The 21,801-nt window shown below is 45.8% G+C and overlaps 2 protein-coding genes across 4 annotated transcripts in view; one reads left to right on the forward strand and one right to left on the reverse strand.

Annotated features, from left to right (window-relative positions):
- The window catches only part of LOC135902530 (venom peptide isomerase heavy chain-like), a 55,189-nt gene extending 44,584 nt beyond the window's left edge, over positions 1-10,605 (reverse strand). The window contains exon 1 of the mRNA XM_065432662.1: positions 10,463-10,605. The gene's annotated coding sequence lies outside the window, so the exon portion shown is untranslated. The remainder of the gene's footprint in view (positions 1-10,462) is intronic.
- Positions 1-21,801, forward strand: part of LOC135902526 (flavin-containing monooxygenase 5-like) — a 57,536-nt gene that overhangs the window by 29,217 nt on the left and 6,518 nt on the right. For 2 of the 3 annotated variants that reach the window (XM_065432645.2, XM_070535401.1), the window contains 2 exons: positions 13,889-14,294; positions 14,910-15,168. In XM_065432645.2, the coding sequence (XP_065288717.1) occupies positions 13,889-14,294; positions 14,910-15,168 (665 nt within the window). Of the gene's footprint in view, positions 1-1,907; positions 2,053-13,888; positions 14,295-14,909; positions 15,169-21,801 lie in introns of those variants that run through there. The other variant, XM_065432646.2, reaches the window with a different exon arrangement.

A 21,801-nucleotide genomic window follows, 5' to 3' on the forward strand; every position in this document is an offset into this window, starting at 1 on the left:
TCGTTCCGTTCGGCACACACTGCACCGCATTTGTTGAGGTTGAGATTGGTCTCATGTAGGTAATAAATAAATATAAAGAAAAAGATCCAAATTCAATGACTGTCTGAAGCAATTTTTTTATTTTTTTATTTTATGAAGCAATTTTTTTACAAAGCAACCTCACGACAGACGTTTATAACCAACTTATTTACTCTCGACATAAGTGATGATTATACGCTGCGAAATTGTTGCCGTACGCCGCACCCTTAAAGGGACACTAAAGGCAAATAATAAGTCAAGCTAAAGTGATAGAGTAGTGCTCGAGAATATCTAAGGCGTCAATATCATCGTGAAGAGTCTTAATAATCGATAAATTGAGGTAAAAGCAGGACATGATTAGAGACTCCCCTGGGACATTCAAGTACTTGCCGGATGACGAAAGCACTCCTCTATTAAATTCTGCCACTAGTGTTCAAGCGCTCGTTGCAAAAAACATCCTTTTATTCTATTACAAGACGAAATAAAATGCTATATACTTATCTAGTTCTACTCCATTTAAAAAAAAAAGAACTCACTGAAATTACCCCGACAACGACGCAGGTGGTCGAAAGGTTTTGTTTTTGCTCGACTCCCGCGCCGCTCACGCTTTCGCGTTTCACTAGTTTCGCTATCGCGTAGTGCCGCGCTGGTTTTGCTGGCTCGCGAAACTGCAAGTAGCAGAGATTTCAACTTCCATGTGATGTCGTGGGATGTCCGAACGGTCTACGCCACTTGACCAAAAAGCAGCTGCAGCGGCGAATTCACCGCTTTGTCTTTCAAGGGGTTTTATCTGCCTTGGTTCGGTACCGCCGTCTGTCGGGCGCCGTTTTACTCACCGACGGCAGCGACGGCAGCAAAGGCGGTGGCCTAAAAGGGTGGTGATGGCGTATGCAACGGCACCACTCCTCCGGTTAGGTGGCGGGAGATTTGAATTTGGAAAAAGGTATTCGAACCCTTCAGATGCAATTTTCTCGTAAACTAAGTTTTTTCTCGAGATGAAACAAGCATTGCGAGGTTTCTGGAATGGTATTTAAACAGTCCGCTTCGACTTAGTATTTGCCTTTAGTATCCCTTTAAAACAGTCACAGCAACATCGCCGCAAGGTGCAGACGACGAGAGACGCTCCAGCCATGACCGAGGCCTGTTAGCTGAGACTTCGGGACCGCGGCTTCTTCACAACATTTGTGTGTCCTAATGATGGGCTAACAGACAGTCTGTCAGCTTACAGCAAATTTGTTGGCTGAACCAAGCGTTTGAAGCGACTCTCATGATTGTAAAATACCCGCTACACTAAACACTACACGATTTGTCCTTGCTACTTTCCAATACGTATAATGGAGCTTTAGTGTAGACTACCCGCCGTGGTTGCTCAGTGGTTATGGTGTTGGGCTGCTGAGCACGAGGTCGCGGGATCGAATCCCGGCCACGGCGGCCGCATTTCGATGGGGGCAAAATGCGAAAACACCCGTGTGCTTAGATTTAGGTGCACGTTAAAGAACCCCAGGTGGTCGAAATTTCCGGAGTCCTCCACTACGGCGTGCCTCATAATCAGAAAGTGGTTTTGGCACGTAAAACCCCATAATTAAAAAAAAAATAGTGTAGACTATCCGGAGCATCGCCTGTCCATCTCAGTCCCGCACGAGACCGCCCAGCTGCTGCGATGCGTTCCTTTTGGCAGCAGTGCGGAGGGAAGGGTCAAGGCACGCATTACACAGTGGGGTTGCAGGCGCGAGGAGGCACCGCGGCGAGAGCAGGAAGCACGCGGCGACCGCTCGCTGTTTCTGCACGCGAGGCCGAGGTGGAGGGGCGATCTTTGGGAGGCGCGGCGCGCGCCTGCTGCTGCTGCTGGCAGGATCGGCAGCGAGGCGCGAGGAGGGGGCAGCCGGCAGCGGACCCGAAAACCCAAATACGGGGCCACCATATCGCGAAGGGGGCCGCCATGGCGGCACTTTCGCCCGCGACGCTACGACGGCGTCGCCACGACGGGCGGCCGGAGCACGCGGAAGCCAGGAAGCACGTGTTGCGACCGACCAGGTAAGGGCCAGCGAGCGACTCACCGCATCCGGCCAGCCACCGTATAAGCGTGCGCGCGCGCGCGCGTGTGTGGGCTGCGAACAGTGTCAGCTCTACAAGAAGCATTATGGTACTGCATGAATTTTGGGCACGCGTTTCTCGCATGGGTGGACTTCGCGGCTTGCGAACTCGCGCTGAGGTTTAGAATAGCGGAGACGCAGACGCGTGCTGGCGTGGACGCGCACCGCAATATGTAGAGGCGATATTACACACACACACACACACACACACACAAACATGTATATATATATATATATATATATATATATATATATATATATATATATATATATATATATATATATATATATATATATATATATATATATATATATATATATGGGTTTTCTTCAAAGTTCAGCAAGCAGGACCGAACGTAACATACGCAGGAAAGAGACGACGAACTTCTTGGAAGACTTCTTTTACTATGCATATATATATATATATATATATATATATATATATATATATATATATATATATATATATATATATATATATATATATATATATATATATATATATATATATATATATGCATGCGGGTAAGACCCGTTACCTCTTAGTCCCTTTACTCTCACCAAATCTGACGACGCCTTCTTATTTTTTTTAAGGAGTGCCACTGCTGCCGAGGAAGGTCTGTAGGTTTCGTAACGAATAATATTTATTCTTGGAAGCGGGCAACGCACAGTCGAAAAGCCGAAGGACCACGCAGTTTCCAAACAGCACAGCAACGGCATTGTAAGGCAAGCAACGCGAACTGCGATTCGTATTGCCAGATGCCCTGCCAAGAGATGGCGCACTTTTCTTTTCATTTCGTTTGAGAACTTTCATCGGTAGTGTGGAGAACCGTTACTTCTTACGTAGGGATATGTTTAAGCGGCAGATGAGGATGAGCGACTGCCTCCGCAAGGCAACACCAACGTGTCGTAAGTCTAACTGAAAAAGAAAAAATCTATATAACCCGGCGATTCCTCTCAAGTATCACTTTCAGGCTGTGCTTGTTGAAAAGGATCTGATCGAACCGAACATTCAGCCAAGAAACCTGCGCAGGGTACGTGGGGGACTAAAAAAGAAAAAAAAGGAAATTGTAAAACAGCTGCGCTGTACCCATACAACATGTAACCACTGTGAGGCTCCTTGTTCGAAGCGTGTTTTCATATACATATGCCTATTTTACGTTCCGATTTGGAGTCTGTATGCAACTCATTCATCGTTCTACCTTCATGGGGGTGTACTCATTTGTCCTACAGATACCACTGTATAGCTTCGAGATGGTCACATTCACTTTATGAAAAGTTCACTGAGGCATGACAGCGTTGAAAATATGAAATAAAGTGATCCTGCAGAACTGTAAGAACCATAACATCGGACTCACTTAATGTAGTTAACCTTAGTTCGTCCGGTGTAACCTCACCTTGCTATCAATTTTTTGAAATCTGCCGGAACAAAAACAAAAAAAAGTTGTTTTTTTTTTAGAACAAATGACGCACCGAACTTACGCATCGACAAATACGTGATGCTTCTTTTGTCTCTATTTTCTTTTATGGGGGAATGATTAAAACATTTCAAGCTGTCATATTTACTGTATGCTACACTTTCCTGCATATACACTAATTCAATACTGCACCATCGTGCACTGATTTTGTACGTAGCTGATGAAGCGGTCGTAATGAGTAGCAAGCCTGTTTGTGCGGCCTTTTCACACCGCAGATCAGCTGTAGGCTGTCTACCTCCCTTGTATTCCTTACCTGACTCGAATTTATTGCTTACGATAGCTCGAGCACGTGTCATTGTGTTTCTAAACTACGCGTTCCTTCAACTGTGTTCGGTGTAGTGCATGTTTAGTTACTATGACGACTAATGCCGTAATCATCGCCAGTCTACGTATGTCCACCGCAAAACGAAGAGCTCTCCCATGCCAACTCCAATTATCCCTGCCTTGCGTCATCCAATTCAATCATATGCCTGAAAGTTTCGTAATCTAACCATGCCGCATAATTGTTTGCCACAGTTGACTTCTTCACTTTCCTCCCCTTGGCGCCCATTCCGTTTACCTATGAAGCGCCGTTTATCTACTATACTCATTTCATTACATAAACTTCCCAGTTGTGGTTCTTCCTCTTAGCATCGACTAATATAAGTGAGGATGAATAAACAAAAGTGATTAATGGAACGGGCCGGGGTGACCCTCCTTTACAGTATAAGGGCGAACTGGTGTTCTTGGCTTTAGAAACATTATTAGAAAAATAATAAAATGAAGAACACGTTGTGTAATGACGTCAATTGGATGAGATGGTATCATTTGTGATCGCATCTGTCATGCGGAATTATAACAACCCGATGAAACTGAACTCGTAAACCGCGCGTCATCAATGTACTCAATCGCAATGAAACCACCCTTCTTTAGTAGAATCAGGACAAGATCGGCATTTAACTTAGTGTGGGCTTTCATGACTGGGTGCGCTACCTTTTCCTTTACATAAACTGCAGTCAGGTGGGCGAGGTAATGCGCGGTAAGTGATAAAATACTGACGGTGCTTCATTGTAGAAAGGAAGCTAACATTTGACCAACTGGATAGAAGATGATTTCCCGATGCGCGAATGGAACATCTATGGTGCTCACGGAAAGACAGCGCCGAGTGCAAAAAAAAAAAATGTTTTTGGGCGAAGCTTTCTTTGCCTGCGTTAGAGGGTTTGGCGTGGCTGTTTGATGCTGGCTGTTTGAAACCCACAAAAATCAAGTCACATGCACTTCTACACGGCACTTTTGCAGCATTGATGGCACCAAGAGAGATTTGCCTTTAAGAGCTGAATGCAGAAAACATTTAATATTTGAGATGGCACTTGGGTTCGTCTCATGTTTATGTGATGCTAGTGGTCCTGCAGAAAGCAAACCAGAAAGATTCGGCAATTTGGATGTAGCAAAGCACTTCGTACCAAACACCACTAGTTCGATTTTGAAGCGTATTGTGCGCAAAACTCTTCCTAGTTGTCTGTTGGTTGTTAGTGTATACCTTCGAGTTGGGGCCTTTACACGTTGGCACGATATTGTTACTCTTTAATCCCGTTGTTCGCGTAGGGGTTCGTTCCCGACTATATGCTCAAAGAAATATTTTAATCTAGGACCATGAACAAACTCGAGTGCTTCGCTGCGTTCTCTGTGCTTTGTCTGTGGCTGTCTTTTGTCATGGAACACCTACTCGGACAGGACAGACAGATGATAGTTGTTTTATACACTAACAATGGAGTTTTCAAAAAAGCGATGTTTTCCGAAATCAGTATACTGTTGCACCACCGCTACTACGCAGGAAGTGAACGCAAATTTCCAGTGCTTGGTCTACTTTCGCAAGACATAGTCCCTGCAACCCCACCTTTCATACCAAGCCGGCGACTTATCTGACATCATCTAAAACGGCAGAACGTGACAACGTGTGATATCACTTGACAACCTGCGCGAGGATTGGTTAACCCGACAGAAAGAAATAAAAAGAAAGAAAAAAGGCTAGGAAGTGGAGCAATAGATGCAGCACAGAGTCACTGACACCGAGATACATAAAAGGCTGACCTCTCGATTATTGAAAGTTTTGAAAGCTCCGGTACGTTTCTGTGCGCGAGCGTTTCCTAAGCCCTGGTGACTCGGTTAAGAACACGCTTTGACCCTTGTGTTTATCGAAGTCAGATCAAACTGGTACGCGTTAGCGGAGTGCGAAAGCAACGAACGATTGAAGTAGCACACGTATAAATTTCGGTCACCCCTTGTGCAAACAGTTCCCATATTTTTCGGTATGGTGCGCCGTCAGGCCACGCTGAAGCCGAGACAGTGGCAAGATACTTCCGTCACTGTCAATTATAAGAGCAATCTGTTTAATACTAGCCGATTAAGAAACAGATGACGCACTATTGAGTACGAAATATCTTGAATCAGCTTGGTGGGATTTGGTCGAACAGCTACCATCCGGATGTCGGTTTATAGAGTCCATGTGCTATTATTCCTAAGAAATTGTTTCATCTATTGTAGTTCAAATTGTTACGGAGTCATCGCAAGGATAAGCAGTTGTAGTTTATGCACTGACATATTGTTTCAGACGGTAATACTCGCACTATAGGGACAAGTTATGCTTACTATAAGTGAAATAACTGTCTTTCCCAAGTCGCTTATAGGATCCTTCGGTCACATTTGCAGACTTCTGGGATTGCACTGCTTCACTTTGTTTTATTTCTGCAAGATTTCACCGTACTTCTATCTTTTTGCTTAATAGTTTCTTCAGGTGAACCGGAACGACAGACATATTTAAATACACCTGTATCGTTGGAAACGTGCAAATAAGCGTCGAAGTTTTTGTCACTATTGCTGCGCGCAAGGTTTTTGTCCTCTAAATCATGGTGGCCCGTGCTCCACCGTTTCTTTTCTTTTGATCAAAAAGAAAAAGTTCGGGCAGAACTTATCTCACGATGAACGTCGACGCTAATGCGATTAGCATTGAAGCAATGTAGCAACACATGTGCATCGTATTGCCACCGCAGAGACGCGTCATATATGAGGCGTGTATGCACCTGGGCTCCTAGCTCTCGCATTATGGATGGATGGATGGATGTCATGAGCGTCCCCTTTGGAACGGGGCGGTGGGTTGCGCCACCAAGCTCTTGCTATTATACTGCCTAATGTCCTGCCTAGGTTAAACAATGAAAAAAGAAAAAAAATCACTATGAACTACCACGCCCAAATTTTCTGATCCCCTATTGCGAACTGTGCTTTTGTACGTCTCCGTCTTTTGTCGTTTCCCTACTTTTCTTCCACCAATCCTCCGATCGTCTCTTACTAATGCTTATTGCGGGCATGTTTGCTTCACCACTGCTCCCGCTGAACCCAAGGGCTTCAAGGAGGCCAGTGGTGCCTAAATCGACCGCTGGGTAGACGTCTTCACATTCTAATAAAACATGCTCCGTAGTTTCCCTATAGCTTTACTGCAGCAAGCACATGCTTCTTTTTCCTTCTTATTTCTCGCTTTATAGGTGCGTGTTCTAAGGCATCCCGATCTCGCTTCGAAAAGTAATGAGCTTCCCTCTGAGTTATCATAAATTGTTTCTTTCCTGATTTCGTTTTTTCCTCTTAAGTAGTTACTCATGGCAGGTTTCTTTTCCATTGCCGCCACCCATTTCAGCCTCTCTGACTTTCCGCTTGACTTTCTTTGTTGCTGTGTTGCCCACCCTATAGGCCGCATACTTGCGGGCAAGCTTCTTAGTCCTTTTCCTCCACTGTGAATCAATGTTTTTCATGTCGGTACACCTCAACACTCTCGCAGCCCATTTACTTTCTTCGATATTCCTCAGTCGTTCTTCATACTCAATTTTACTGCGAGCTTCCCTCACTTCAAAACCATTCCAGCCCATATCACCATGAACAGCTATTATTACCAACTGGACTATTACCAACTGGACGTGCCACGCCTTCTAGCGGCGCCGCAGTGAAGTCCGCGCATGGCTCTTGTGTAAACGTACCTGGTGATCAGTCTTAAGTTTAGCAAAATTTTTAAGAGTCGTCTGCTGCAGATACCTTAATTCCGTTCCTTGAGCTGGATGTCAGACAGACGGACATTATTTGCACGACAAATCGAAATACATATTCAACTAACTAACAAAAATAGACTAATTAACTTCTTTATTAACTACTTTACGGTACATATTGCAATTTACGAACTGTAGCCGGTGAGCTTGCAAGGCGTATCCACTTAGATTCAATTTTCAGGATGACACCAGTTTCGATTACCAGAAAAAAAAAGGAATAGAGAAGAGGAAAGGCAACAGGCGGATTAACCAGACGGCACGTCCGGTTCGCTACCCTGCGCAAGTAGAAGGGGATGTCGGTATGAAAAGAAAGAGAAGATAGAGTGACAACCGTCGAACGGTCGCCCCAAGACCTGTTCCCTTGAGGTACTGCAATAAGCTTTCGTGGCTTTGTGCGCCATCGACGCGCACGGCCATGGTCCATGCACGGATCCTGATTTTCGAATATGGCTTAGAGTCGAGCCGGTTCAGTGCTGTCCGGAAAGCGTGGGACGGAATACGTGGACGTTCCAGTTACTTTTGTGCTTCAATCTATGGAATAGCATTTTCTTATTGACCCTCTTCGCGGAGATTCCATGGGCGCTGCCATGTTTGCTCACGTCGTGACACGTCCATTGCTTTCCTTAACTGCCTCTGTTGCATCCGCGTTTACAATGGGTTTCTATGAAGCCGGTGCGGCTTACTAAACCTTTGTTTCAGGAGATATCGTAGACGGTGACTGGGCGGACGAAACGAAGCTTTGGTCACATCTCCAGAGAGCTTGAAAAAGCGCTTTGGAAGCTGATTAAGCCCAAGTGGCGCGAGCAGCGTATACAATGCTTGTTTTAGAAGCTATAGGCTATGAAGATACACTCCAGGCTATCCAAACTTTCCGCTCATGAATTGAATCAGTATTTGTGTGTTTTGCTCTTCGTTCTTTATTTGGCAAATATTTTGAAGCAGCGGCTTCTCACATTTCCGACTTCCTCGGTGCGGTCACTAACTGATTATTTTCTGCCTAATCGCTCGCGGGTGTGCTCACTTCCGATAGATCTGTTCTTGCTGCGCGCGCGGCTTGAGACGTAGCTGTTTTGTACTTTGTAATACCTTGTAGCGAAGATGTATGATCGCTAGTAACTCGCCTACTCTTGTCGACCGTCACGAAACATTCAGCTTCCACCATTCCTACCCTGTCGATGTATTCCGTCATTTATTGTGCGTATGTGGTGCGCATATATTCAAGTGTGCGCCCATTTACTCATTGACACATTGGCCATAGAGCGGGCGTAAGTTCTCGTGCCAGTGGGGGTGAATGTCTGTTGTTAAAGAGAGAGTGTGTTTGAATGTGAAGAGGAAGAGGCGTGAAACTTACTATGACAGGAAGCGGCGCTATTCACTTTGTCATTGTTTAACGAGCGGTACTCACTCTTGCCGGCGTTCCGGTGCTGAAGCACTTTTTTTTGAAGGTTAGCGGTACAACGCTGGCGGATGAGCGAATTTCTGTATTCTCGAGGAAAGCCGTACATCTCGAAGTGCTGGTAACACGTACGGAAAGTTGCAGCAGCGTTCCGCGAACATGCCAGTCACTATTTTTGCGGCCAATTACTGCACACGTCTTCGATCCACATGGTTCGATCCAGCATGATAGGAGCACAGTGCGTTAGCGGAAACTCAGATGCGTTTCCGACAGCTGATCGCACAGAAGCAAGGTGGAAGCGGCAATGGTTTCGTATTCGTGCGCTGTCGCTGAGGTCACGTGCGGCGCGCCACCGAAAGCGCCATCTCGTTTCTCTAGAACAAACTGCTCCGCGAAAAGGCTCAGTAAACTTTGGTGCAACAACAGTGCATTTTTACCGCTATAGTTCGGTGGCGCATATCTCGAAATGCATGCCATCCTCAAAATTCGTTCTAAGGGGATATGCCTTTGCCTTGCAAACTCAACGGCTACAAATATTAAATTGCAATATGTGCCGTCAAGTTATTTGTTAGAAAGTTGTTTAGTAGATGTCCGTCAATTCATCGATTATGCGTTTCGGTTTTTCGTTCATGTCAGCCTCTTTGAGTAATACAGCTCAAGGACTAGAACAGGCGATTCTTAAAAAAATTCTGTAAAACTTAAAAATAATCACCCCGTATATTCAGACCGAATACATGTTACGCGGGTTCGATTCCACGCAGCACCGGTTATTTTTTAATTATTTTTCGTCATTGAAAAGCGGCACTTACTCAGTGACGCTCGTTAAACTAACAAACCAACAAACAGACAAACAAACAGACAAACAAACAAACAAACAAACGAATTAACGAATAAAGGAATAAATTATTAAATTAATAAATTAGCACTGCCGATGCGTAATAACATTATAACGAGAACTATTGTTGGTTGCAATGTTCTGAAAGCAATCATATAGTCGAAATTACAGGCGAAATGAGAATAATTACTGCCGTATGCCGAATATTTTGTTGAAGATGAGCTTCTGGAATGTTAACGCATCAGAATAAGATGGTCGTTTAGAAGGTAGGATGAAGTTTTAGCCTCCGTGTTCTAGTTTCTGTACGCCGTTGGTGCCAGGGCCAGCTTAATGTTCGGATCAAGCACATTTCTGAATTTCGCAGTCGAAGCAGGTCACGATGCATCTGCATGACATGTAGGTGACATGTAGCTAATGACTTGTAGCTCAAACGTAGCTGCATGCCATTGTAGTGCGGCATTAACGGAAATGATCTGCCGTGCGCATGATTTCAGCCGTTCTGCGCATGGGCTCACAAGAACAGACGCTTCGAGTGGCTTACGCATGCAAGCTACGTATTATGATGAACTCACCTTGACGCAGTGGGGCGCAAATGACTTCACAAGTTTTCTTCTACATTCCTTCTATCCTAGACAGCGCGCGTCAGGCTGCAACTCCGCGTATCTTTAGGCCTGTTACGACGGGGTTTAAACCTTCTCTATCTTTGTTGCTTTCCAGCGGGGTTTTCACAAACGCGTTGCCTTGACGGGCAGCTGTGCTCGTGGAGCGTGTGCAAGCATGTACGAGCGATCGCGATACTCATCAGTAACTGTCCTCGTTTGTGTATACAGAGACAGGGCTGCTTTCCGTCTTCGATAAGCTTAGCAACAGTACGCCGCTGTCGAGGGAGGGTCATAGTCTTCTGGCCTCCACGGGCGTTTGCACAGCAGCCTGCTTCAAGGGTCGCGCGCACCACTTTTACAGCGTCGCATGTTAATTGGGTAGTGACATGGCATGTTCGGATTGCCACTTCTTGCGTTAAATTAAGTTTATAGGGCTCGCAACCCAGAAGAAAAAGAAACAAGCTGGCTAGCCTCAGAGCGCCATGTAAAATTCACTGTTCGTCTCTTCGATTCGGTTGCACTTTTTGAACCAGTTCTCGAGGGTGCCATGCACCGTGACGTACGAGATCACGCGGTGTCTGCACTTTCAAAAACATTTTGATCGGCGCTTTTCGGAGGAAACTACTCGTAAGCGGAAACCTGTGACGTAGCCGTTCATAGTGGCGCACATAAGAAATGGTTTTGTGGCTTGTACAACCAATAAAACAGAGAACATCACATACTAAAATAAGCAGCACCAAACTCCTGAGTAGTTGCCCCCAAAGCGCCTGAGCATAGAGCGAAGAGAACACGCAGTTATTAGGAGCGTATAGCAGCGCCGAGACATCATGAGGTTTTGCTCCCACGTGACCACTTTCTTCGTCATGACGCATTCACCTTCCGGGCGCCCAAACTGAAACCGGTTCGTAGAAAAGGTATTGCAGTAAATTACTGAGGGCCCTGTGAAGCAAGTCAGTATTTTTTCTAAGGTTACGACCGTCTCAAACTTGCATTCAAAGTAAAAAAAAAAGAGAGAGAGAGAGAGACAAGCCGTAAGCATTATGCATGATTTTTTGATTTTTTTTTTCTGAACAGCAGTATATGAACTACTGAGCAGCGACAGTAGCGACACAATGCAACTAAAAAATGCAAAAGAAACCGACATTAAGGAAACAATCACAGTACAACTATAAGCATCAAAGTTTTTCCGTGACTGAAACTTTGAACAGAATGATAACACAGAAATGAAAACGTAACGATCTGTGCCTGGCTGACTAATACATATAGAAAAACTGACCTATCGAAAAATAGAAAATGAGAGCAAGAATAAAAAGACTTATAACATTTATTTTCAAACAAAATCAAATCTCTAATTACTTTTTTGAATGACCGAGTCATTAAGAAAATGTTTTTATTTTTTTAAACATGGTAAGTGACGAAATTTTCCTGTCTTTCTTTTTTATCGTTTATAAAAGCCTGTTCCAATTATTGTGCAATAGCAGTCGTATAAAAAAGAGTAATTTGCCTCATACAGAATGTATGGGCCACTTTACTCCTCTTTATCCAACTTTTATTCCACAGTGCGTCTCTATCAGTCGGCCACCATATTGCATTTGGCGCTTCGTATAATAATAAACCCGCCGCGGTGGCTTAATTAGCGGCTGTGGTGTTGCTCTCTGCTAAGCACGAGATCGTGGGATCTAATCCCGGCCCCGGCATTTCGATGGGGGCGCAATGCAAGAACACCCGTGTCCCGGGCATTGGTGGCACGCTAAAGATCCTCTGGTGATCAAAATTAATCCGGTAGCCAAAATTAATCCAACACCTTGATTAATAAAATCGTGGTTTTGGCACGTAATACTCCAAAATGAATTAACAAATGAATGAATAAATTAATTAATAATTAAGTAATTAATTAATTAGTTAATTAGCTAAATAAATAAATAATTTATTCATTCATTCATTCTAATAACGAAAGAGGAATGTTTCGTTTAACCACAGTTAGTATGATATATGGGCAGCAATAAATTGTTTTTCTAAGCAAAACAGGTCTCGTTGGCTTTCATCTGGACATTAGGGCCGATAAAGCCTTGTGAAACGTGATTGTTAATTACTTATAGAGCATTAGTTCGGCAAAACACAAATAAATAATTTACTGATTACATTTTCTAAATCAAAATTATTACTTCCTGCTAGACAGTGAACTGCTACTGATAATATGTAGAGCCGGAATTTGCACGCGTTGACCAGCCAGGATATGTGATATTTATAGATGTGAACTTGCAGCGCGAAACATAGTCCGATCCTACGATAAACAACGGGTGATTCAAAAGTCCGCGAACCGTGCCGTGAAACCGGTTGCCTTGCGTTGAAGAGCGGTATCCTGTTTCGAAGTCAGCAACAATTTTCAAAGTGGATGGCCATACAATTCTCATTGCCATCATAAGATCTAGGGAAAGCTTCGCTTAAATTGACTGCCACAGCGCGTGGGATCTACCAATTTTTATTTACTTTAATGGAAGCGGTTTAATATAATAAATCAGGAGGCCCTTTTTCCGTAGGCGAGGCGCTTGGACTTTTTAGCCTTGCGGGCTGAACAGAGCCGCCCTCGCATTCATAGCCGTTCGGAAGTTTCTGGTAATCAGTGGCCTTGCAATTTATATCTATGTTGTTCGTAGTAGCAGACTTATGCTCCACGCGTGTTTAGTACATGGTACGGGATGTTTCAGAGATAACAGTCTGCAATTATTAAAAAGCGGTGATCCCAGATACTACCATAATTTCTGCTTGCTGATGTTCTTTTACAGGGCGTCTCAACTATCATGCAGCAAGATTTAAATAAATACGTCTGCCACGTAGCTGGACAGAACTGAGGTAATATTGTTTGCCGTCACTTGGAGATACTCAGACTATTTCTTTTTCATTACGCCTAATTACATAATTAGTCTGAATTGATTACTAAACTTATCAAATATTATAATGCGTGAAAAGTGCCAATGAGAAAATTGTAGAGCAACATGAAAATCTCCCGATACAGCTGTCTGTTGCTCAATACGTGCTATATAAAAGTGATTTTTTTTTCCCCCGAGCGTGAAAGAAGCCCGCGAATACACGCAAAATTGCCTGGAGCGGCCAGTCGCGCGGAAATTTTCTCATTGGCACTTTTCATCTAATTATAATGTTTGAAAGGTTGGTGAATTAATTCAGACTAATTATGTAATTAGGCGAGATGCAAGAAAAAGTAATCCGAGTATCTCCAAGCAACGGCAAGCGACGTTACCTTGCTTCTGTCCAGCTACGTGGCATTTGCATATTTTTAAACCTCGGTGCGCGGTAGTTGGGACATCCTGTGTATAGTCGTGGTAGACACGAGAAGCTGTGCTTCTACCAATTAACGTCGACGCCTCCTCACCACAGGTGCACCGAGGGGCCCGGGCATGTCTTTTCCGGCACCCCCGCTGCGCGTGGCGGTGCTCGGCTCGGGACCCGCGGGCCTGACGGCGGCCAAGTCGTGCCTCGAGGCCGGCCTCGAGCCCGTCGTGTTCGAGCAGGCGGAAGCCCTGGGCGGGCTGTGGCGCTTCCGACCGGACAGCCCCCCGGGACGGCCGTCGGTGATGCGCTCGACGGTGATCAACTCGAGCAAGGAGCTGACGGCGTTCAGCGACTTCCCGCCGCCCGCCCACTTTGCCAACTACATGCACCACTCGGTGCTGCTCGAGTACCTGCAGATGTACGCGCGCCACTTCCGTGTGGCCGAGACGATCCGCTTCGGACACCAAGTGGTGCGCATCACGCCCGCCCGCGACCACAAGCAGAGCGGCAGGTGAGGGTGGGCGTGGCACGGAAGAGCCACGAATGCGCTCGAGGCAAGCTGCAGACACGTATTGGGCCGCGTATAGAGAGGCTTGTTTCATAATAATAATATTTGGGGTTTTACGTGCCAAAACCACTTTCTGATTATGAGGCACGCCGTAGTGGAGGACTCCGGAAATTTCGACCACCTGGGGTTCTTTAACGTGCACCTAAATCTAAGCACACGGGTGTTTTCGCATTTCGCCCCCATCGAAATGCGGCCGCCGTGGCCGAGATTCGATCCCGCGACCTCGTGCTCAGCAGCCCAACACCATAGCCACTGAGCAACCACGGCGGGTTCGGGGCTTGTTTCAGGTGTATATAGAGCACGGAGTACAGAGTACAGAGCTGCTTACGTATATCGCCTCCGAGACGGTCCCAAACGTTGGCGTAGCTTTTGCAGCGTCTTCCCGCCCCAGAGGCTGCGCCCCTTTTTACTTTTGTATGTCCTCCAAGGCAACGCCTACGCCAATGTGCTGAGGTTAAAGCCCCTTTAAATACCAACTCGTCCCCATCCACAACGTCCTCTTCCCAAAGCTCAAGTCCACGAGAGAGCGGTTCCTTAGCGCGTCACCCGTCCCTGCAGGTGGGACGTGACAGTCAAACATCTGGCCACGGGCAGCGTCACGTGTTCGTCCTTCGACGCCGTCATGGTGTGTACGGGCCACCACGCCTTTCCGGCGCGACCCGCATCGCTGCGGGGCCTGCAGCGCTTCGGCGGGACCGTGCTGCACAGCCACGCGGTCAAGGACTGCCTGCGCTTCCGGGACCGGCGTCTCCTCGTGCTGGGAGCCGGAAACTCCGCCATGGACGTCGCCACCGAGGCCAGTCTCTTCGCGCGAAAGGTATACGCGAACTCGTCGGCAGCCTCGATTACAGGGACACGAAGTAGCAGCACTAAATACGTTTAGATGGTAAAGTACTACTTTGAAACTATTTTCTTACTGCTGACGAGAAAAGGTTGGTTGATAACGAGTGAAATGAAGGTATTGAATTTAGAACAGCCCAACACGGGACAGCGAAAGAATACGACCCAGAAAGCGTTGAACACATGCGATCGAACCCGATGTATTAGAAAATATAACTTGATAACGACAGAAGTTTGGATTGTTCGTAGATCATCTTGGATTAAGAAATCCTTTGTCATTGCTACGTGCTGCGTTGCTGTAAATTCAAGATAATCAAACAAAGAGCACAGGTTCTGACGTCGTCAAGAAAGTAAAGACCATGTATATATATTTTTTAAATTTCGCGCTGAAGCCGCAGCGCCGAAATACGTCACAGTCACGTCAGAAATTTTGAGGCATTTTCTCGTGTTTGGGTGTTTTGGGCGCAGCACGCGTTCTCGAAAGTTGCTAGGTTGAATGCATGGTTCCTTTTAAACGCAGTGTTCTTCTTGTTGGCAGATGAGCAACTGACTACAGATGGAGCAGTCGATGTCGGAATTCGTGGCGTTTTGGCGATCTAGTACGCAAAGTTTAGAGCGGCAAAACCACCAGTCCCTTCTTTTTGTGTATTTTCGGGCTTACCGAACTTCCTCCCACGCTTATGGTCTTGCTGATGAAGAGGTGAAATTTGCTAATGCAGCTTAGCTTCTTCTTTAGTCTTCCTGTAGAAGGACTGTGCGGTGGTTTTAAAGGGGCACTAGAAACGAACGTTAAGTTGGGTTATATTGGCAAGTGGCACTTCTGGTATACTACGACCATCAGCACGCCCTACATATAGCCCACCGTGATGTCTTTAGAATTGGAGAGCGTATTCTTGGAGGACTGGTTAGCATGGGTTATCGACAAAGAAGAATTACGTTGCGTTTTAAAACAACCAAGGACTCAACATAGTATTTTCTGAACAAAAACTACATAAAAATACCAAGTTGCTTGGAATCGCTGACGTCATACCAACTCAGTGGCGATGTGTTCCATGTGCGAGAAAGAAAAAGTGAGTGCGAAACTTCGGCCCTCGATTTCCTGCGCTAATTAACCAATCTTTCTTCTTCAAATGCATGCAAGTGGAGTCCTAAAAAGTACTTTATCAGGCAAGACTAACTCAGCACTACAGCTTAGCGTCCGTTTAAAGCTGAAAGAAAGTTACCTCATAAGAAATATCACCGTTGGGAAACCTAACGTACTCGCGGACAATTTTCTGTGTCAGTGAAGGGAGAACTTCGGCGGCAAAGCGCGCACAAGTGAGAGCGCTTCTGAGAAAAAGTCCCGCATTTTCGTCCGCGTTATTTTCAGCTCGGAAAGAGTAAACACAAACTCCCGAACTGCAACAGCAAAATAAGACAATACGCACCGCAAATTGTGTTCTCCTTTTTACTTCCGCGTCCGGGCGAATGCGAAACCGCCACACGTGGAAGCATTCAGTATCTGTTCCGAGAAAGCAGAAATGCTGTGCGCCCTACTTTGTGCGGTAACCCATGTGGAGAACCTCCGAACCCGTAGCTCTCCCTTCATCACCACAAAAAGTTAACGAATTAAAATCTGCGGTTCTACGTGCCAAAGTAGCAATATGATTGAGGAATGCCGTAGTGGGGTACTCCGGATTAATCTTGACCACCATGGTAGATTTAACGTGCCCCCAATGCACGGTACGCGGGCATTTTGGCATTTCGCCCCCATCGAAATTCAGCAGCCGCGGCCAGGATTCGATCCCGCGACCTCGTGCTTAAGCAGTGCAACGCCATAGCCACTACGCCACCACGGCGGGTACCGCAGCAAGTTGTCACCGAGTGCAGACATACCAAAGCAGCCCTGCGTGAAAGCGTTGTTTCACGCGCAATGAAATGGAACGCCTGGTGAGCTTTTGAAAATCCCGCGCAAAAACTGGGTACCATGCGAATTCTTGTTCAATTATCTGAGGAAGTTTCTGCGTTTTGCAGCCTGATTCTCATTGGCATTTGTGCATTATAAAAGCGTTTTAAGGTGTTTAGACTGGCTGGGCAAACTGGCTGTGCAATCTGCTAGGACCAGTCTTCACATGACTTCACACGACTAGGTCGACCTAGTCGAGTGAAGTCTAATATTTAACTAAGAAAAGAAAAAGAAAAAGCGGTAAGAAAAAAACTTTTGTAATGATTTTGGTGGCTATGTTGGGTAACTGAAGATAGGTGGCGTCAAGAGGAGTTCAAAAACATAGTGCGATGACTTTGGTTCCGGCGCCTGCAGTATACGCAAAGCATGACCTTCGAAGTGTGTTCCCGTTATTCTGGTGGTAGCTGTCACTGAAGGGTGGGATGTAAGCACCTCCTTATGCTTACCTTTCTTTTTTAAATTTACATCACTTCGAGCTAATTTTGTATAATAACAGTAATTATCATCATCATGCCTGCTCTTCCTTTCTTTATTTCTGCACAGCCGATACTTTACCGCAAGAAACGCTACGTCACGCGCACGTCATTCTTGACCTGAAAAGAAGTGCACACGCGATAGATGCCAATTGTTGTTAGGGGCAAGATTAGCCCTAAAGTGTGTAAAACTTTTTTTTTATTTACTCCACCTATGGAATGTAGCATCGAAAGGAGGAGAACGTAAATATAGAGGTACACCACTCTGCTTTCGCTGCGGCTTGCTCGTGTGAGTAAAAAAAAAAAAAGTACTAACGCGGTAAGAAAAATATCTCTAGTTCTAGCTTGTTAAGGTTTATAACAGTGACCAATCCATGCAAATGCAAGTGCTGTGCATGGCGTTCAATGTTGCGGCGTCGCGCTGTTGTTATACAAAGCATGACGTGCCAGAATCTATAGAATACGAATTACTAATCGTGCTGTCACGTCTCCGCTTGCTGTCAGACAAAAGGAAAGTGCTCCGTACAGGGTGATGAAATGAAAGCCTTTTAAGTTTAAGTGAAATAAGCGAAAGAAAGGCCGAGTTCGTTCGACTGTAATAAACTTAGAGAATCAAAGTCGGGTAAGATCAAGAGCAAGCTTCAAAGCACCCATTGGTATAAATAGCTTACCAAGGAAGTAATGTGAGCAGATACGAGGCGCTGACCGCCTGTAGTAATCGGTGATGGAATTCTCAGGGTGCTGTGAACGCCAGCTATACCTGCAGGTTCTATTAAACATGGCAGGTCATTGCCTAACTACACAATGCAAGAATACGAAATGTCCTCTATATATTGTTCCGTCGAGTGCGATAAAACCATGGACGTTTCGACAATGTCTGCTGGATTGCACACTTGAGCGCTGAGAAGTTGCGTGAGCACGTGCTCGGAAATTTTTGCAGAACGCTAGCATCTGCTCTCCGCACTTATACGCGTAGCAGTCTAAGTACTCTGATGCTCCCGTGCGAACAGTTGGAGAATTGAATATGTGTGGTCCTATAGCCAAAATCTTTGACTCTTTTCATGCAGCTCTATTTGTTTCTTTCTCATTTGTCACGCACCCTGCCCGATCCCGGCGACAGCAGGAAATGACTTTGGGCGAGCCAGTGACGAAAGGCACAGAGACAGAAAGTGGAAAATGAAAAGAAACAGCGGCAACGAAAATAAAGCATACACACTCACACTCGCATGCACGCACGCAAGCACACACACGTACTCGCATGCACGCACACACACGCAGATAACTCGCATGCACACACGCACACACGCAAGCAAACACACACACACACACACACACACGCACACACACACACACACACACACACACACACACACACAGACGCAAGCACTCGCACGCGCCCACACAAGCAAACACACACACACATGCTCGCATACACGTACGCACACACGCAAACACACTCGCATGCAGACACACACACACTCACATGCACGCAAGCAAACACACACACACACACACACAAGCGCGCGCGCGCGCGCGCAAGCGATCACACACACTCGCATGAACGCACGCAAGCCAAACACACATACTCGCCTGCACGCACGCACGCACGCACACACGCAAACACACACACAGATGCGCGCGCGCCAGGAGAACAGTTCACGCCCCCGTTTCTGCTCTGCGGGCCAAGCGTGAATTCAGCGCCAGTGAATAACGCCGTGCATAGCAACGCCGTAGACCGTAGCAGCTCACTACACGCGATTTAGTCTGCGTGCTGAACCTCGTCACGCAGTAGCGGAGCAACGAATCGGCGATTCCGCCTATCGCGTGAATCCGCCTTTATTTGCCTAAGTACTGACGAATGATTGCGTGTGGGCCGTTGCGAAAAAAAGCTGACGTTTAGTTCTTCGGAGCTCTCACTTTCAGCATACCGCGACGGCATCGCGCGCAAGAGAACACAAACACGTGCAACCAGACGTCGCTTTGCGCTCGGTAAAATGTCGATCTTGCGGGCAACTCCATGCGATGCGAGCCTTCTCGCGATGGAACAGAACCGAGAATAGTTTCTCGCATGTTCTTTCTCGAGGTAACGCAAGTACGCGACGCAGTGCGCCCAGCAACAAGGGCCGCAGTATGCACGCGTGCAGAGAGGCGCTGCGCATTCCGTGTTCGCCGTAGACAAGCACTTCCTTATGCCCGTGGGCCTTTGTGGTCAGCAGGGAGGGCGGACGGAATGTGCCGCTGTGCCATGGCGGGCATGTTCCCTTTCCCAAATGAGCTACACCGTCTGGCACGTGACATACGTAGCAACGAAAGTGGATAACCTTCGATTTTGCCGCTGCAGCGCCACATCTTTAGACTTCTGTTTTTCTTCTTTTTTTTCCCCCTCAATGTGCGTGACAAGGCTGGGAAGCACGTAGCGACCTCTAAAAAGATCATTGTGATGGAGTAGCCACTTAAATGAATCATTCTCATCATGCGTTACGAAGGCATCGGTCGGCTAACAAGATAGAAAGAAAGAAATAGAGAGAGAGAGAAAGAAAGAAAGGAAAAGAGCAGTAACTGTAGTAAAGTACGAATAGGGTTTGGTTGTTTTGATATCGTAGAAAAATAAAGGGGCATGTGGGGGAGCAACATCGTGTCAGAAGAGAACTGAACGAAAAGGCAAAAGCGAGGGCTGACACGCAGTTGATTGATCTTATTGGACAATAGAAGTAAACACAAGTACAGAAATTGATTGATTGATTACGAGGAAAGCAGAGGGACAAAAGAAAAAAAAAGCAGGAGCGCGAAGGAGTGGTGGAGGATAGGTAAATGTAACTGCAGTGCTGCATTGCAGGCGCCGCACGTATATAGCGCCGTCATGATATGAAAGCGGAATGAGTGGGGATGAGCGCATATTCGAAATTTTCGAATAACGAATTGAATAGTCACTACTCGTAAATACGAATATTTTTCGTGTACTTTCCGCATATTTCGAAACGTCATCCGTGCGCAATGAAACATAAAACTGGAGCAACAAATACGATAAATTTCATGTTCGCGGGCATATAGTATATAGAGGCATAAAGCATGAGAACTTACGTAGTCAAGAATGCTACGTCGCACAGGGATCCAGACTTTAGCGGCTACACAGCGTTCACTCACAATCCCCGAAGTCCTTACTGGTTCATTTGCGCTTTTAATAAACAACGCTTCATAACGTGCAACGTAATGACTGTAGCTCGCTAACGCTATATGACTACTAAAATGTGAACCTCGTTTTATATCAATTCAGAAGACAGCTGCCCATTATTGGAAATCCATTCCAAAGGTATTCAATACTGGAGTCGATTCGGTTCGCTTCTGGTACTCTTCGATTCATATTCGTTTCGGTCTCATAACTTACTATTCGCACACCCCTAATAGAAAGTGTAGATCATGTGTAGATCAATAATAGATCATGTGTAGTGAAGAGGTCATGCCTCAGGCCTTGCATCGCAGGGCACCGAGTTTTGCCAGAGTGCTTTCTTCAAACTGATTACACGCTACGACAAGTGTCTCTATGTCGGTGGCAACCAAAAAAATAGTGCAAAGTGTATAGTTTATGATGCCATGGTGTTCTTTTCTTTCTCTGGTGGGGGGGTGGGGGGGGGGGGCATTAAAGTTTCCGTGTGAGAATAAATGACGACACTTACTTTCGGAAGGTCCCTCGTAGAATATAATCTTCAGTAACACCGGAAATTCCCTTAAAGCGGCCGCTTCAAGGTTAAGGTAACTAGTAGTTTCCGGTTGTATAGAGGCGGCACGCCCTTCGAAGCTATATAGCGCCAGGCCAATTTCTTATTTAGCTGGTTGCTAAAGCGCCGCGGATGACGCACGCAAGTAGATACACCCGAAGAAGTCTTTCGCGTTCATATCATACATTTGGAAAAGGCATTCGCATTTAGTGGATGGCGGCGAAAATCTCTCGTATGAATGGGACCAGGTACTTCCCCTCCTCCCCTCTTCATCCTCCAATAACTTTGTTAGCAAGAAACCACTATGGCCATCTGCCGTTCTTACTTTTTAAGGAAAAGAAAGAAAGAAAGAAAGAAAGAAAGAAAGAAAGAAAGAAAGAAAGAAAGAAAGAAAGAAAGAAGGAAAGAAAGAAAGAAAGAAGTTTATTAAAATAAAATGTTTCGTACTGTTGGGAAAAATTAGATTATTAAAAAGG

The sequence above is a fragment of the Dermacentor albipictus genome, chromosome 3 (assembly GCF_038994185.2).
Source record: "Dermacentor albipictus isolate Rhodes 1998 colony chromosome 3, USDA_Dalb.pri_finalv2, whole genome shotgun sequence".
Lineage (NCBI taxonomy): Eukaryota > Metazoa > Arthropoda > Arachnida > Ixodida > Ixodidae > Dermacentor > Dermacentor albipictus.